Here is a 15,543-nt window from a genome sequence, read left to right as displayed (position 1 = left end):
AGTTCACTGACAACCAGGCAGTGCTTCATGAAGCCAGCTGATGTCTGCTAATGGTAATGCTAACCTCAGGTAAAATGAAGTCCTGACACATCCAAGCTGGTTATGCTTACAGATAGCTTGGATCAGGGAGGGTTTACTGATTTGTTCATAGTATGTGAAAAAAAACTTACACTGAAGACAGCATATCTGTGTTTATGTAGCACAAAGTTTTGGAGCCCATAAGCCCTACTGTGTCCTAGTGGATTTACACAGTGATAATTTAGGTTCGTTTGCAGCTGTGATACAGAAAATCTGCACTTGTAGATACAGGAAAGTTGATTTTTGCCTGTCTTGTGTTCTTATCTTAGTATTTTGAACTTTTCTTCTTAGACCATGACTTTCGAACTGCTCTTTATGATGCTGAACAAGAATATGGGGTGTGCAATCTCTGAAATGGAATAATGCATATTTTTCTCTGAAATATATATGTAGTGATGAACATCTCCAGCCTCTGAGTGAAAGAGATGCTTTCAGTATATCTTGGGATAATAAAACCTAGAACTGATTATAGTTATAGTAGAGATTTTAAAACCTCTTGTAACAAGGATTCATTGTAAGAAATATGAGAAACATCTGGAAAGCAAAAATATACTGTTTTCATATGCATATTGTATATACCAGAAATTTTTCATTTATACCTGAATATATTTTCTTTGTAAGGTGTGGATTATTTGGGTTCTCATATCTATTGGAGTAAAGTCCATGGTTGTGACCATTCTTCTACAAAAGCAATGTTTTCTGGTTATGATACTGTTTAATAATGGACTGTTTCTTTGGTTGCAGCATTTCAGGAAGTGTTTGTCTCCTGTGCTGAAGCGCATTAGAGCCTTAAATGTAATCTAAATAATCTGTAATTCAGATTAAAGTAAATTAGTACTAATCAAGCTCCCTCCCACCCTTTCTTAAAATAACAAAAAAAAAAAAAAGATTCTCTCAGAAGCTTTCAAGGATAATGTGCTAGGTAGTAAGTGTACTCGCAGCTTTATTACAGTATTAACTAATGCCTTTGCTGATGAATTGAAAGAGAATATGTAGGTTAGTGTTCTGGTGCTTTTTTCACAACAGCTGAGAATTTATGTTTAGAAGTATAAGCTGCAAAAACAACTTCATTTTTCACATTAAAAAAAAAAACCTCTTCCACAAGTTCAGTAGGTGTTGCTAGATAAAACAAACCAGTGAGTGCATAGAGAAGATTATAGCAGACTGTCCTGTTCTGTTTTTAAAACCAATTGGACAGACAACAAGATGGATTGATGGTAGAATTCTACCCACACCTCTACAAAACTGCCTGTGTTGAGGAACATGATAGCAATTGGACTAGAATGGGAGTGAGTTGCAGCAATAGATTATACTTAATTCTAGTCTTTGTTATCTAGGAATCCTATTGTATGTTTGTTTGTTTTTAATTTGGGTAATCAATATGTTGTCCTCTACAAAATGCTTGTGGACGTAAATACCATAATAGATGTAGTTATTGTCTATAGATTGTCATTTTTGTTTTGTTTCTTGGTGGAATTTCACGAGAATAAATGCTGTCAGAAGGTACTTGAACATATTTTGTTGATCAAAAAATTGTTGTACAATGAAGCTTATATCCAAAGAAGAAATGTTTTGAGGGAATGATTGGAAGCAAGACAAGTAGAATAAATAATTTTAATTGATTTGTTCTGTTTTTTTATAACATAAAACCAGAATAGGAGCTCAGAAACACTATGTTCCATTAATACTGGAGTCCTGTTACTGTACTGCCTTCAGCACTTCGTTAGCATCTTACTACAAGTGGTTCCCATTGGCAGTGAAATATGTCAGAAAAGATCACTCAGAGCTGAGAAGCCATGTCCCCTCAAATTGGAATGTCATTTTTAGTAGTATGTTATGATTTCCAACTTTGTGTCATGTTTTGATTGTACTTAAACTCCTTTTGCAAGTGTTCTTTCATTAGCAAATTAGATTGATTTATGTTAATAAAAAAGATGATCCCTAGACTAGTTTTGCATGACACTTGGTAAAAGTTTACGAACAAGAAAAATATTAAGACTTACGTCAGAGCTATGCCTTAGGTAATAACTAGATTGTTTTAAAGTTTTGCAAGTTTGTCTTATCAAAGCTTCATACTGTATGTCTGCAAAATACAGTTTAAGTAGGAAGGGTAGCTCTGAGAATAAACTATCAACAGGCGTTTGACAGCATCAGTAGACATTTCTGTAGATTTTCTAGTCTCTGGAGGTTTAGATAATTTTTTTTTTTTACAAGAAAGAGTGCAATGGAATTTTCTCCAAAGACTTTACCTGTAGATTCCCTCACCAGCTCATTCCTCTAAGATGTGGATTAGTCTAAAGTAAAGTCAGGAAGCTTGGCAAAGTATGGTTCTTAAGGGCATGCAGCTAAGCCTTCTGTTCCTCTGCAGGTTTTTTGGGTTTAAGATCTGTAGATATGGGAAAATTTGAAAGATTACCCAATGGCACAAATATTACTATCCATAACATCATAATCAGCCGATAATGTCAGTAAGCTGCAAAAAGAGCAGATGGTTTGGTCCACCAGTTTATTAAATTCTGAGTTGTTTGAGAGAGCATGTGGCCTCTTCTTGCAGGTAGCTAGCGATAGGACAAGAGGGCCTCATGTTGCACCGGCGAGGTTCAGGTTGGAAATTAGGAGAACTTTCTTCTCAGAAGGAGTTGTTAGGCATTAGAACAGGTTGCCTAAGGAGAGGTGGTGGAGTCACTGTCCCTGGAGGTGTTTAAGTAAAGGTTGGACGTGGTACTTAGGGACGTGATTTAGTGAGTGATATTGGTGGTTGGGGCATGGTTGGACCAGATGATCTTGAAGGTCTTTTCCAACCCTATTGATTCTATGATTCTAATGCTTTTAACGTAGGTTTTCCAAGATATTGGTCTGCTTCCTGTTGCAGATTTCCACTATTCAAGTTCTGGCTATGCATGTAACATAGATGGTTATCCAAAGTCTGTAAACAGTTGTTTGTTCCTGGTGTCACGTATTGTTATGGCATGGATGCTTGTGTAGACATAACATAATTGTGAAATGGGACAGGCAACTTGTGTAGGCAATAACCGACCTTAAAAAGGTACTCAGAGATAATTAAGCTGTTAATACCACTGAAAGCTGTTAATACCACTGAGATGTAGCTTATCAAGCAATGAGATAATCCAGTCCGGCAGCAGGATGCTGAAGGTGACAGTTCTGATTGCTTCTGGAGGTCATCTTGCAAGATCAGAAAATCTGTACTTAAATTTAAACTGATTATCTAGTTGTTGAATGTGTAGTGATTATTTCACTTTGATGCTAGGTAGTGTTACACAGGGGAGCAGAAAAAAAATTGGGATAAAGCAAACTAAATTCCTCCTCCCTTTTGATGCAGAGTTTTCATTCAGTAATTTTTTTTATTTGGCTCTCTCACAAACACTATATCAAACACTGAAATGGTATTTATGGTGTAAATACTTCCAAAAAAGCTTCCAGTCGTTAATTTGAAAAGCATGTATTTTCTGTCCTGTTGAGAACATGCTCTAAGTCAAACAACAAAGTATCTTCTCATCTTCTGAGCTCCTTTCTTCCTGCACACTGATTCCAGCGTAGTAGCATTAGGATTGGAAGGGATCTCAAGAAATCATCTAGCGCAACCTTCTGCTCAGAGTGCAGGTTAAGACCAGGTTGCTTAGTGCTTTGTCCAGCTGGGTCTCGAAAGCCTTGAAAGACAGACTCTGCTTCTCTCTGCATAGCATGATCAGATGCCTGACTGATCTCATGATGAAAACATTTTCTTTACGTCATGCTGGAACACCCCTGTTTCAGCTGGTGACTGTTGGCTCTTGCTGTGATGTGCTTTCCTCCCTAAGGAGCCTGACTTAGTTTTCTCAACAAATGTTGTCTTTGGTACTGTAAGGTTGGTACCATAAGGTTGGTCCCTCTTCTCCTCCCCTCCAAGTTTTCACTTCTTCAGGATTAACAGGCTCCAGTTCCTCAGCAAGTGCTTGTCTTGGTGGCCTTCAGCTGAAATTGTTCTGGTACAGTCACTGTTTTTCCTGTATCAGGGAGTTTGTAAAACTGAATGCAGCACTCTAGCTGTTATCTAACAAGTGCTGAAGAGGAATAGGGACAAGATAATTAATCACTTCCCTTAATTTGCCAGCTACACATTTGTTAGTACAGCCCAGTATGTCGTTATCCTTCCTTGCTTCCAGGGCACATTGCTGACCCCCACCCCCCTACCCCAGGTCAGCTTGCTGTCCAACAAGATCCTGTAGGTCCTTTCGAGTAGAGCTGCTCCCTAGCCATTCAGCTCCTCATCTGTACAGTTGCTAAGGGATAGTTTGTTCCATGCACTGCAAGAGGCTTCAGTATCTGTTTAAGAAGGAAATACTGATCTTTAGTCTTCTGCCCACTCTGTGCATGTACGAGCTCCCCTAACCTTTAAGCATGACTTGGACAGCCCGTTCTGTCTGACCAGTTCTCAATGTGCATCTGGAGTTTGGGGGGGGGGGGTTAATTGTCAGTGTAATCACTGTTGTTTTGGATGTAATCAAAAAAATACATATGCAAACTTAGGAATGCAGAATAGCAACTCCCTTATAAAATGAAACTCTTTCTGAAATAACTGTACAAGAGAACATTGGGGCAGGGGCTTATGTGTTTATTCTCCTAATACAACCAGGCATACAATGAGTTTCCACCGTTTAATATTAACTGTTCTAAGAAGGGGAAAAAGGCCTTTTTTGGAAGGGGGAGGGAAATGCACAGTGTTTGGAAGTGACAAAACTGTAGATTCTGTAGACAGTTTGCCTTGCTGCCCAATTAACCTAATTTCTATGGTGAAGTCTATGAAAAGAAATAGTTCTTGGAGGTTTTATGGATAAATGTCTACTGTTTATTTTTTTTCCATCTATCATAAACATTGTGGTGTTCGAGGCAAAAGCTTTTTGATGTTTGCACTTGATAACATGTAAATGCTATATGTAAACTGTAACTGGAGTGTTTAAACAAACTTGTTTTTTTATTAATAATGAGACTTCTGGGTGACAGAGTTGAAGAAAAATCTTTGACTAGATTTTGATTTTTTTTTCAGATAAGCCATTTATGTTTAAAACAAACAAAAAAGCCTTGTATGACTTCAGTGTGATTCTTCTGCTTTTCAGACCACGTGTCTGGTTTTTAAAGTGTTTTGTAGTATCGTGAGGCAAATACTAGAAACTTTTGAATGCAAAAAAAAAAATATTTGGTACTTATGTGTTACACAGTAGACAACAGCTGATAAGCAGACAATAAAAAGCATATTAACCTGAAAGGAAGAGGAGTATGAATTTAAGACTACCATTTCCAACTTTTTTCCTTCAAACTCTTGAGATTGTTTACCAGTCAAATCCTATGATTTTCAGTAGGAAAGCCAATAGAGAAGACTATGCAGTTCATGACCGTGTATGTAAGTGTATAGCCTTTTCTCTAACCTGTTTTGATTTTTCCAACTATTTCAGCAGAGTGCATTGAAATTAAATGTAGTGATCCAAGACATGAAAGTCAATATCTAAATAAACTACCTGTGAAATATCTTAAAAGATTTTTTCTAAGGTTTGGTGGTATTCCTTAAAATGTTTACATGAAATTTGTTTTTCAGTCTATCAAATTAGACTATCTAACAGTATTGCCAGGCTTTATCTTCAAACCTGAAGCATGCCAACGCGCTTTGTCAAAAACAGGATAGTACTAAGACAGTTTTGATCTTATGGAAAAGATTTTAATAGGGTGAAAAAAAAAATAAGGCTTTTTTTATGTTTGTGATTTTACTGACTGACCACCTTCTGAATGAGCTGGTAGTAATTGTGTTGGACAACAGGAAAATCTGCACATGAAAAAAGAAAGGGGTGTTGAATCACATGCATAAATATACATGATTGTAAAAATCAGGTCCAAATCTACTTCCAACATTTTAACCTTCCAGTGACATCTTTATAGAAGGAAATATTTTATTTCAAAATACCGTAAGTCCAGATCTCTTAATATAGACTTTCATTAAGTTGTAGGAAAGTTTAATCATTCACACACAGTGTTATAATATCACCTCTAAAAGCATCTTAAATTCCTATCTTTTCTTGAAGATATGGGTAATAAAGTCCTGCTTCTCAGATAACTGTTCCTAAACATAAGAGTTCAGAAGAATATATATATAAAATCTATTCAGTTCATTGAGACAAAGTGCAATATCAAAAGTTTTCATAAACAAAACAGTTAAGATCAAGGGTAACTTATTAGATTAGCTACCATATTGGGGGGAGGAAGTTCCAGTGTCAAAATTTTTCAATGTCTTGTGGCTAAATGATACAAGTAGTGCAGAGTATGTCAAAGTATTCTAGTCCTGAGGTCTCAGTCTCTTCTAGCATGCTTTCTGTGGTCACTTGAGTGAACTTGGAGTGGAGGAATGTGTCTTACTTGACTCTTAACTTCATTTTGCTTAATGACTGGGTAAAGTAGTAATGGGGAAGCAATGAATGTGGTGTTGCAAAACTAAGCATGACAGTATAGGAGAGTCGAACAATGTTACTAAAATGAAAGTGTGTTTCCTATTGAGGAGGCAGTGTTCCTCCCATGTTTTATGTGAGGAATCGTTCCTTTCAAAGAACTCAATTAGAGCGCTCTTCATACTAGTCACTTTTTTTTTAACAGCCAAAACTTTTCATGAGTAAGGGTCAGCAACAGGCTAAAAACAATTCTTTCTTTGAAGTATAGTTGTAGATCACTTTATTTATTGTCTTTTAATTAATGTTGGAGAAGATTACTTTCTGGAATTTTAGCCTGGATATATTCAGAAGTCTAAATTGAAGAATTATTGCATTTAGAAGTCAGGGATCTCTTATCTCTGTTAAGGTATTGTTGTTTTGGAAATGCTGCAACCAAAGAAATAGAGGGCTCTATCCTTTCTGCCTCTGGTAGACTCAATCTATCCTTCCTCTCCATCACAATCATAAGATAATGTGCAGTCAGAGCTGAACTGAAATGCTGGTCTTGTATATCAGTGATTCCTGACAAGAATATCCTGCTAGGATAGATAAACAGCTGTATTCTGGCCATAGGTATTGCAGTCACTTTTATTTTATTCTTAGACTGCACCATTTAAAAAAATGTAGTTTACTGCAATGATGTAGTTTATTGCAATTTAACAATCTTTTGTCAGAAGATTTCTTCTGAAAATAGAGTAAGGGAAAGGAAGATTACAGGTATGAATGGCCTTGTAATCAGATAAAGCAGTAGTTTCCAGGCTGCAGATGTGTTGCTGACTCAGGAGACTTTGGAGAAGCTATTATGCCATCTCTCTTGAGACGTCTTCTCTTTGGAGACTGAATTAAAAGATCATTGTGACTTTTACAATTAGTAACTCTTAGTCCATGGGAATTTATGTTCCCAAAATTTGTAGTTAGGAATGGGCTCTTTTCTTTCCAACATCATGAAGTGTTGCTGCTTCAAAGCAATTTCATTATGCTAATAATAATGTTGGTGTTTAGAAGAACTGCACAGAATGCTTAAATCAGCTCTTGAGGCACCCTAATTACCAAGGAAAGACTCAAGCTCGTGCTTCTTTTTAGTGGTTTCAAGTGTTTGTCCTTAAGATCTTGATTTTTTGCAAACTTTCTACTCAAATCTAGACATTGCTTTCCAGCTGGGAAATTCAAAGACATTCAGGACTTCTGAATGGCATTCTTTAAAGGGCTAACAGTCTTGCTTATCATAAACTAGGATGCAGAATTGTTATTAGCCTTGCATTTTACTAATAGTGTTGTTGTGTAACCTCTAGGTAATATTTCCTTTCCAGTTTAAGTGTTAATTGTGGAGTAAAAACCATGCAGTGAATTGTACAGTTCTAGCCACAGTTACATTACCTTTTCATTTGCAAACATTAAGTTGTCCAATTAATATATGCAACCTGTTTGTTTCATTAGTTTTTTTTCCTAGCGGTATCTGCTGTTTAAGAGTATACATTATTGCCCAAGGTTGCAATTAAAATGTATGCAAGCTTTATAACCAGTGCTGTGCATTGGTACTGTGAGCTACATCCGTTGGGACTGCTGTTGCCACTGTTCATTCCCTAGCAAGGTCCAAGTATAATCTCTGGTGGCTGCCAATGAGAGTTCCTCTAAGTAACCTTTCCATAGTGCTTCTAAGTTGTTTTTCAAATTTTATCATAGCAGTAGATGTTCTCAGTGTAGAGCGAAGGCTTAAAGCTTCTTTTCCCTCATAATTGCTTTTCATCCTAAAACTGTTATGTCTTTTACTAAAGGCTGCTGGTTTTTAAGTGTGCAGTTCAATAACTTTAGATGAAAGGAATTCCACACCACAATCATTGGGAAGCACATGTTATGGATTCTTTTGCTCTCACTGTAAAGGCCTGGCTCTTAAAGTAACTCAGAAATCTCTTTGCCACTTAAACTAAGAGAGCTATCTATCCATATGCAATACACCTTCACAGAGAAGAAAGGCAACAACTGCAACACAAAAATATTATAGAATCATACAATGTCCTGAGTTGGAGGAGACCCACAAGGATCATTGCATCCAACTTCTGTCTGTAAATACAATACGATATTTAGAAAAATAAGATATTTTAAATAACACATTTTGAGAATGAATAAAAGCAATCTTCTGAGATTTCTGCCACTGAAGAACAAGATAGTGATGGATGGAGACTTGATTACTTAGTTCATATCGTTGTATTCGAAAAGCGCAGTAAAATGTTTTAATAGTTCCATGGTTGTTAATGAAGAAATTCATTCTGGGGCTGTTTTTGTGTTGTTTGGTGCTGTGGGTTTTTTTCTGAAAGGTAGAGAGTCTGAATCTCAGCATACAAAGGTGACCTGACGAATATTTGAAAGAAAAAGAACAAAAGTGTATCTATACATAAATTAAAGAACCAGGAGCAAGAATAATTAAACACAATATCAAGAAAAAAGTATAAACACACCACAGTTCTATTTCTTAATTTTGTACCATTTTGTATAAAAAGCCAGAATGTCAACAAACTGATATTCAATAACTATTACTGTTTTTTTTCCTTTGCATTTATTTGGTTTTAGCCATGGTTCAGTACTTAACCTATGTGTGCCACTGTGGGCCACAAGTTTTCACTTGGAAATTTAAAGACTTTTGATCTAGTGTTTGAGTTTTTTTTATCCTCTCATAAAATGACTTTATGTGCTTATTTTTGAGAATTCGGGTGTGTAAGTCTGTCCATTTTTTTTTTCTTCCAGTATTTTAGGGAAGCAATACTTCTGGTAGGCAGTGTTCTGCTCGAAAACCTAGAAAGCTGGAAGCTATCTAGAAGACTAATCATAGCTTTAGCATCCAGAGCCTGTCCTCACTGGTCTTTTTTTTCCCTCCCCCAATCCCTTCCTTATTATGTTGAATATTTCGGACAAGATGTTGTTTGATCCAGCACTCAATAGGTTATGACAAAATTAGTTTATTTAAACCTACATTTCAATTTTTGTTGCCCAGATTTTTTTTACTTGCAGAGATATTATTCATACATACAAGCTTCAAGTAGTTAAACACACCCCCTGCAAAAAATGGATCAGCTTATTTTTTATATTAAAATATTCAAATGTTTTATATATTTATTATATATAGAATATATTATTTATATGTATTTAGCTCTACTGAAATAGATCTATACAAGTGTTCTTAATATAGTTTTTATATTCAAATAAAATATATTCATATCAAGTATACTTATGTAAATATTTTTATATAGATAGATGCATGTAGCCTAGAGCTCTTGTTAGCTTTCAGCATTATCTCTATTAATGTTGCAGAGTTCTCTTAGTTCCTTTTTCAAAATGTATGAATTTTATTCTGTACAAATTATAATGAAGGCTGTTCTGATAATTTTAATCGGTCATTTCTCATAATTATTTTCCTCTTCATCCAGTCCTTTTACTAGTCTATAGATATTGTAACTTCTTTCTTTAACCTTCTCCCCTATGTTCTTATTAATCTGTCCTTATTTTTCCAATTTTCTTTCGTGATTTGGTATTTACACTTCGTATGTGGTTCTGTTTGGTCTTTGGCATCTGATACGCTTCTTGCTGTGAATTAACTTGCAAATTTATTTTGAAACAAATGTTTTAATTCTATAACCAGTTAAACAGTGGTAGAAAATAAACTGAGGAAGGCTTCTTTTTTTTTAGTGCATAAATTTGCATTCTTTTACAACTGCCACTCTAATCTGTAACCTGAATGTAGAACTCTGTGTTTTTTAAAAGATTTACACAGATGGGACTCACTATTCAGAAAAAAAATAGAATATCTGCTTGTGAGAGACATCTGTAAAATACAACTTCTTGGAGAAGTATTGCTTTAGCAATGAGGGTATGCAATTTTAAACACAAGACTTGCTGGAAAGGAGTTGTTATAGCTGTAGATTTCTTCTATCATTTGACTGTCAATTCTTGGACATGTTAGTTACGGTGAGTATTATTTTAATAAAGATATACAAACATTGTGTTCCTGCCATTCCATCTCGGAAACTGTGGTACTAGAACACTTCAGATTTTGTGTTTTCTGTACACACCAAAATATACTTTACACACTTTTGCAGGATTCACTGTCCACTTATCTCTAGCAGTCTCTCCAGTCTCTTTGACCATCAATTTGCATTCCACGGTTCTTATTTTCCACGTGTGACAACTTCTGGTCATGGGAAAAGCAGTTTGGATTAGATGAGTTGCATCTCGTCTAATACATGAATACTGATGAGCTGTATCTCATCAATAATGAGATCTGTTAATTTGACACAGTGATTCTTGCAGTTTCTACCTGAAAATGTCATCTGTGTTCAGATGCACTAAGCTCGTAGGTGGTTCTTTTTGATTATGGCTTCTCCACAGCCCTCACAATGAGAGAGCTGGGTATTAACAATGTTTCATGTAATAAAAATGTATCAAGACAAAGGCCAATGGAAAACTGGATTATACCGTAGCTCTAAGATCCTAGCAGGTTACTTTTCGTTTTGTTTAACAATCATTACATCCCAGGATAGTATAGCATTGATTTTTAAAACCACTTTGTAAAGCTTGAGCTGCATATCCCTGAAATAATTAAATGCTTTAAAAATAAAGTTTTGATGACTGTACTTTATAACAAAATGTCTTTGCTTTCTCTTACGCTGGTGAGTCTCAAAATCATCATTCTACATCATTTCTAACTTGCATCTATATAGATGGTTAGAATCCTCAGTGGAAAGTAGCACAAGGAAGAAAAATGTTCAGTCAGACAGGAGCAGCTGACTACTACTGGCTATTAGAAAGATTAATAAATCCCTCAAATAAATCCCTCAAATCTGTCTGTTTAGCAGAGGACTGAAGACAAATGCTACATGTTTTATCTTTCTGAAGTCAACAGAAGAAGTATGGTGGGAGTCACCTACATGTGTGCAGTTGCCCTGTGGAGCAACTTCATTATCTTGAGTCATGTGTCTTGTCTCTCTCATAGGACATAATAAAAAAATAAAATAAAATTGAATAGGTCTTCTGGTGATAACAAAACTCTGTATTTTCTATTTCCTCTTCTGCCTTGCTTGCAAACTCTCCCTTGAGTTCTCTTTGTGGAAAAGATGGTATTTCATTTACCTCTACCATATTTGGAAAGGTGTTTCCATACTGGAAAGGTGTTGAATTTTGCACTTAGTTTGAGAAACAGAGTAGCTCTGAGTTTCCAGCCATGCATATCAAGGTAAACAAACAAAACAAAAAATAAAAATGGAGGTGCATTTATGAAGCACTAGATATAAAGTGACCCTTCTTATTTCATGGCTTTTGTTTGCCTTTTGGAATTAATCTATTTTAAACAGGGTAAAATCTTTTGGTCTGTGTTCATGCACAGAGGTTTTCTTTGTCTTCAAAAAGCAGATGTGGCATTAGTGAGAATTGAGACTAATGAGATGTATTTCAATTTATGCTGAGAAAAGCTGCTTTCAGGAAAAAAAAAAAATCCATAATGGACTACTCACAGATAGCTTCTTTCCATATCTTCTTGTGGGATCTTCGCCTATATTTTCTCATGATTTCTTGTTTTTCTGAAAGTTGAATGCTAACTAAAAGGACACAAGCCTTTGAAACTCAGCAGGGTGGATCATGAGTATGATTTGCTTTTAGTGTTAGTTTCAGCAGTTCTGGACCTGACAGAGCAAAGTAACATGTTTTTGGAAGAGTATGAAATCCAATGCTAACTTTTTGGAAACAAAGGCCAAATAATTGCTTAATGAAATACATAAACATTTTCATAAATTTGCATTTATTAATTAGCATAAGCAGACAAATTGGTTACAGCAGGATTCATTATGTTCAGTTCCATTAGTACTGTAGTATTTAGAAATACACTTCTTTAAAGTTACATATCTATCTAGAAATATCTGAAAATATAAGAATAGTTATTAGCTAGAGACTTTAATTTGCCTTGCACAAGTGGTTGTTTATATATGTTATAATATAAATTTTAGTATAAAATATCTATCCCTTTCTGTTACAAATGCTGTCCATTTAGAAATTAATATAGTTTATTGTTTACAGATTCAGTATTACTATAGTTAAGTGCAAATGCCTTCAAATGTAACTATCATGTACGTGAGTATATATATACACCTATCAAGTTAAGCAGACTAAAAATACTTAATTTGAATAGAATGTTGCTAGAGTTGTTACAGAAACTTCATTCAAACTATTGGTGTTTAATATGAATTTTTGAAGAGAAAGTCAAGAAAATTTGAAGCATATTCGTAATGATTACATAAGAGCTATCTAGTAAATACAGAAGAATTATATTATACTCTGTTAGAGGATGCACTGACTCTTTACTCTTTGGCAGGTTGATGACATCTTAGGAGAAGGCAGTGATGAAAGTGATAGTGAAAAAAAAAAGCCAGAGAAGGAAGGTGAAAAACCTCAGATTAGTGCAGCAGAGACTATAGGAATGAAAACAGATCAGAGACCTGGATCATCATCATCGTCATCGTCGTCATCAAGTGAAAAAAGCTTAACAAGCAGTGTACCCAGGTATGAGTTTTTTCAAATGTAAAAAGAAGCATTAATTATGTTTCACTGTGTTCCTGCATTATTGTGTTTTTTTGACAATGCAATCTTTGTTGCTGTTAAGTATGCAGGTAACTTTTTTTGGTAGCTAGTTGAAATTGCCCTGCTTATCTCTGCAATATTTGGGGATTGTTTTAAAGAAATGGTTGTAATAAATATCTACTGAGAACCAGGATCTCATCTGTTTTGAAAGAACTGAAGATCACTAACCTGTGCTTATTTTAAAATAGTCTTGATCTTTAATCAGATTTGGGACAATGTCGTCTGTAGAGTTACTTTGAGTAAAATATTAAGTACAGTTTTGAGAAGCTATTGGTTTTTTTTTAATTCGGAATTTTTGAGAGATTTTGGTGGGAAATTCATAAAAATTAGGTTAGAAACTCATTTGCACTTACTAGTCTCCTCTGCAAAAATGATTTTACTGTCCCACTGTTGATTGTTTGAAAATGGCTATGAAACCAATTTGCTGGTAAACTAGAACTTGATGAAATAAATGCCTATTTTAAATACATTGCGGAAAGGTTCTCAATCTGCAACTCCTTAAGTTTTTAAGCCTGACAATATATAGAAGACAATGTAAGATGAAGATCGTATCAGTTTTAATTTAGAATTGCTGGGATCATCATCCTGTACCACCAAGCATTAAAAATACAAAGACATGCACTGTAGCTTTTCTGCTCACTTATCTGTATGAAATCATACTGTTTTCTGTTGTAAGAATCTAAGCTCAGTAGCTTAAATGAACTAATAGTTCTTCCTTAATAGTGGGTAATGTAAGTAGTAGGATTTAAGTGATTTATTTATATTATTTTGACTTTTGTGGGCTATTCATGTGATAAGTTGGAGCCATCTGCTTAAAGATTAAAGCAAGCACCACAGTCCAAGTTAGAAGTTACTGCCTTCTGAACAATAAGATCTAACTAAACAGGAGTTCAGCTCACAAAGTGCTGATACAGGTGTTGATGTTGTATGCTTCCTAGGCAGGAAATTCTGCTTGGTAGAAAGGAGTCTGTCATCCTAATTCCATTTTAAGTTTGAAGTCTTGAACTGATGTTTTTATAGTCAATCTGTTATATGTGGTAATGGTACCAGAGAGATGATGTAAGAACAGTCATTAAACAGCAGGATTGAAATAACCAAGAGCTTCGTCCATTCCAACACAAATAATAGTTACAGTTTCTGGGGGCCACGTTTCTAAAAACTAAGTGCTATACAAGCATACAGCAAGATCAGAAGTTTCTGTTCTGAAATTTGGCATCCTTGAGGTGTTAGGAGAATAACAAGGCTGAAATTATATTTAGTAATTTTCAGTTATTTCTGCTCTGTCATATAGTCTGGAGTTGCAATTTATTTGTTACCATGAACACCATCACCTCTTGCCACATTGAAAAAACAGGCCTATTGCAAAGGCCCACCCCAACTATTAATTGTGTAAATCTACCCTTGGATTTAAATCATTGTTTCACAACTTGCTTTAATCACCCTCACGTTCACATTTTAGCTATTAATGTGTCCAAAGTCTATAAAACAAAAATAAATTTTCAAAAAACATCAAGAATTGAAACTTCTACCACCTTCCTTTTTGCCAAATGTGTGCATTTCAGTATGTGTATTCCAAACTGGAAAATTTTTGTGTTCCCTGGTGGTACAACTTAATCTGAATATAACTATAGTTCAGACAAGCTAAGAGTATGTTTAAATGGCTGAAATTCCTTGCATTTCTAACACTTTGAAAGTAAACATTCTTTGTATGTAGTGTACATAGGCAACTAAAAAATTACTGCAGCTTCAGCTAGGTTTTTTTCCCAGAAATAATGGTGAAACATTCCAGACTGAAATCCAGGATCAGCTTCTAAAGACAAGTGCTTCTGTTGGCAGCACAACTTGCTGTTTTCACATGAGCAGGATGTTCTGCAGAACGTTAATGTCACTTCTGTTTGAAAGTGATTTTGAAGGCTCTAAGAAGGAAGAGGCCTCTGGGCATGCAAAACATAATTTGTTTCTGTACTTAACTATCAGGGAACTACCATTATTGAATGAATTTCCATTGTAAATATTAAGTATATGTTTCTATTTAAGAACGCTTACTTGAAAGCTATCGTTATCCTTTTTTTTTCTTAGCTCAGAAATCTTTTGTGTTTTTATACACACTTTCTCATAAAGAAAACTTTCTATTCAAGGATCTATGCTGTATGCCCATCTTCACCCCAAGTACTCGTGTTCTTTTGTACTAGTGTTCTCAGAATAATAGTCCTAATTGTCCTTATTTAGGCTTGTAATAAAATACATATGGCTATAAAACTGCCAAAATATTTCCTGATATACGTGCAGTTATGTCTTGTAACCATGTCTAGTAGTGTGAGGAGGTAGGTAGCAAAGAGTTGCTGCAGAATTATTAAATTGCAACCTGTTTAAA

At 35.2% G+C, this 15,543-nt stretch overlaps 1 protein-coding gene across 3 annotated transcripts in view; it reads left to right on the top strand.

Moving 5' to 3' along the window:
• CTDP1 (CTD phosphatase subunit 1) overlaps positions 1–15,543 on the top strand; it is a 96,306-nt gene that overhangs the window by 57,151 nt on the left and 23,612 nt on the right. For all 3 annotated transcript variants that reach the window (XM_080581015.1, XM_080581013.1, XM_080581014.1), the window contains exon 12: positions 12,904–13,091. In XM_080581015.1, the coding sequence (XP_080437141.1) occupies positions 12,904–13,091 (188 nt within the window). The remainder of the gene's footprint in view (positions 1–12,903; positions 13,092–15,543) is intronic.

The sequence above is a fragment of the Anser brachyrhynchus genome (assembly GCF_964034855.1).
Source record: "Anser brachyrhynchus genome assembly, chromosome: 2".
Classification (NCBI taxonomy): Eukaryota; Metazoa; Chordata; class Aves; order Anseriformes; family Anatidae; genus Anser; species Anser brachyrhynchus.
Note: the sequence above shows the minus strand (reverse complement) of the source record. Positions and strands in the feature narration are given on the sequence as shown.